General features: G+C 44.1%; 1 protein-coding gene across 1 annotated transcript; it reads right to left on the bottom strand.

Moving 5' to 3' along the window:
- Positions 1 to 1,383: 1,383 nt before the first annotated feature.
- On the bottom strand, positions 1,384 to 1,824 carry LOC114922385 (shematrin-like protein 2). The gene has a single exon (XM_029283621.1). It carries the CDS (start codon positions 1,822 to 1,824, stop codon positions 1,384 to 1,386), a length of 441 nt encoding a protein of 146 aa, XP_029139454.1.
- Positions 1,825 to 2,597: the final 773 nt, after the last annotated feature.

Here is a 2,597-nt window from a genome sequence, read left to right as displayed (position 1 = left end):
TAATGTTGTATTAATACTTCACGTGATCTTCATGTGATATAATATGTTGAAACTCAAACTAACCTAATTAGGCAGACTATGTAAACATGCCTCTACAGAATAATTTCTGAGGATCTTCATTCTTCAGAAGGTGTGATAAAAAGAGCATGGACTTCAAGAACTCCTTTTGTACCACACCTTCCTGCCACATCTGAAATCCAAAACTGCTTTTAATAGCTAAGATGCTTCTAATAATAGGGCTGTTGCATCGTCCTTTTAAAGACTGGAGTCAGTCTAGGGACTTTTGTAGAAGATGAATTTCTGTCGTTTGCTGTTATGGTTATGGTTATGCTGTTATGGTTGCATAATTCAAATGTTAGTTAGTTTGATTGTAGTTCATCCTTGGTTAACACAGATTTTGGGGGAATTACTATAGACAAGCATGTTGTTGCTTGAGAGCTGTTTAATATCCAACGAGGGAAGTGACATAAAGTCACTTGTAATCAACCAGTAAATAAATCAAACTGAAAACCGCCCGGAGGTATAAAACCAGAGACTCGGAGATGAGAATGCAGAATGAGTTTTATTGAAGAAGCAGGAACAAAGCATGAGTGGACAATTATCAAAGGAACAAGCGACGTACAAAGCAAATAAAAGACAAAAAGAAATTACATAATTACAGATCTCCTTTTCTCTTGGCCCAGTGGAAGAAGAAGAGCTTCAAAGAAAGTTCTAGAAGCTCAACTTTTTTAAGATTCTAAGCCCGGACACCCACAGATGGATGCTCATCTTCTTAGTCCATGTCAGATCGTTCCTAAACTTAGACTAATCTTTTTTTCAGAGTGACACAATGACAAGCAGACATCCCCACAATATACCTCATTCTTGTCCCCCTCAAGCCATAAGCCCATAAAGGCCACTGCCCTAAAGAATCAGAGATCACACTTGTTGTGTTGCCTCCAACACAAATGGGCTCACACTGATGAAGAGGAAAGAACCAAGGATGGTCACAATGGAAGCAGGTGACTGGATGACGATCTTGATTGATGGGATCTGATTGATAGTAGAAGAGGTGACACCAGCCAAGGCACCAGATCCATAACCATAACCTAAAGCAAGACCTCTGTAGCCAAGACCCTAACCCTAACCCTAACCCTTCTTTTCTTCATACCTTCACTTAAAACCTGTGAGCGATCAATTTATCTGGGGGATGATTTCACAAGAAGATGTAGTGCTCTTTGCCGTAAGTGGTTGTGGGAATGCTGGGAAAAAAATGCAAGCAATGGGATCAACCTAGAGCAAGCAGAGGAGAATTGGGAAAATGACAGACAGGCCAGAACAGGGCCCGACACACCTTAACCAATCTTCTGAAATGCTTTTGGGTCATGGAGAGTCCGGGTTAACTTAACAGGGGAGGTTGCAGGGGAGAGCGCAGATGCTTCCACGGCGACCAAAACGTCCCAGGCGGCCTCCGAAGCCGCCACCGATGCGTCCAACTCCTCCAATGGCACAGGGTGTGTTGCCTCCAACGGCGACGGGCTCACAGCTGGCGGACAGGATGGGACCAGGGAGAATGACCACAACTGGAGGAGGCTGGATGACCACCTCAGATGCTGGGACCTGGTTGATGGGTTGTGGGTTCACTCCAGCCAGAGTGCCCAGGCTTCGTGAGGTTTCAGCCAAGGCACCAGCTCCGTAGCCGTAGCCCAAACCATAACCAAGACCTCCATAGCCCTGGCCCCAGCCTTGGCCCCAGCCAAGACCCCTGGAACCGGCTGATCCGAAGCCAACAACTGGGGCGGATGCGCAAGATGGCACAGCACAAGCGGGTCCACAGTAAGCCATGGTGTTGAGTTGTGAGGTGAGTCTAATGTAGGAAATAGAGTGACATTGTGAGAATTTTGTTCAGTTAGCCTCTATCACTGTATCCCTTGCTTCTTCCATCAACCAACAGGATAACTTTAATATGACTGGATTTGCTAGAACTGGGAAGAGCCTCTAACTAACCTTCTCAAATTAGGCTTCTTCAATCTAAGAAGCCTTCAAGGTTCAAAATCAAATAATATGCCCCATTGTTTTCACCTTGGATCTGAAGCAGGGGAGAAACCCACATTTCTACATCTCCTGACTCCATCAAACATAAAAATACCTTGTCAATATTAGCCTGTACCATATGCTTTTGTTTAAGGCCAAAGAGTGGGCTTCTTTCTTTGGCCAGCTGATGGCCAAACCTGAAGGAGATCAGGAGAAAGCTCCTCCCATATTTTTCTTTGTCATCTTCTCCAAAACTAAGATTAGATCTCGATTACTCAACTGGTTTCATGTCCTCTGAGTAAGACTTCAAGGTTGTGTCCCAATCTGTCATTCTAGTTAAGCGTTAGGTTAATCGGTGACATTCAAACATTTGTCATTACAACCTGGATTTGCAAGCATGACTTGTCCAATCTATCTCAAAAAGACCTGATTGCTTTCCAGTATCCTATCCTAAAGTCCATTCTCTTTGGATGGTAAGCTAAAAATAGAGAAGGAGAGTGGAAAAACTCAAAAGGAAGCCCTTCTAGTCCTTCAAATAGAAAGCGTGAAGCTGGTCCTGAAAGCAGAAGCATTCAGAAGCATTC

This window comes from Protobothrops mucrosquamatus, unplaced genomic scaffold, assembly GCF_001527695.2.
Source record: "Protobothrops mucrosquamatus isolate PMUCROS unplaced genomic scaffold, P.Mucros_1.0 scaffold154, whole genome shotgun sequence".
Lineage (NCBI taxonomy): Eukaryota > Metazoa > Chordata > Lepidosauria > Squamata > Viperidae > Protobothrops > Protobothrops mucrosquamatus.
This window is presented reverse-complemented; position numbering and strand designations above follow the sequence as displayed.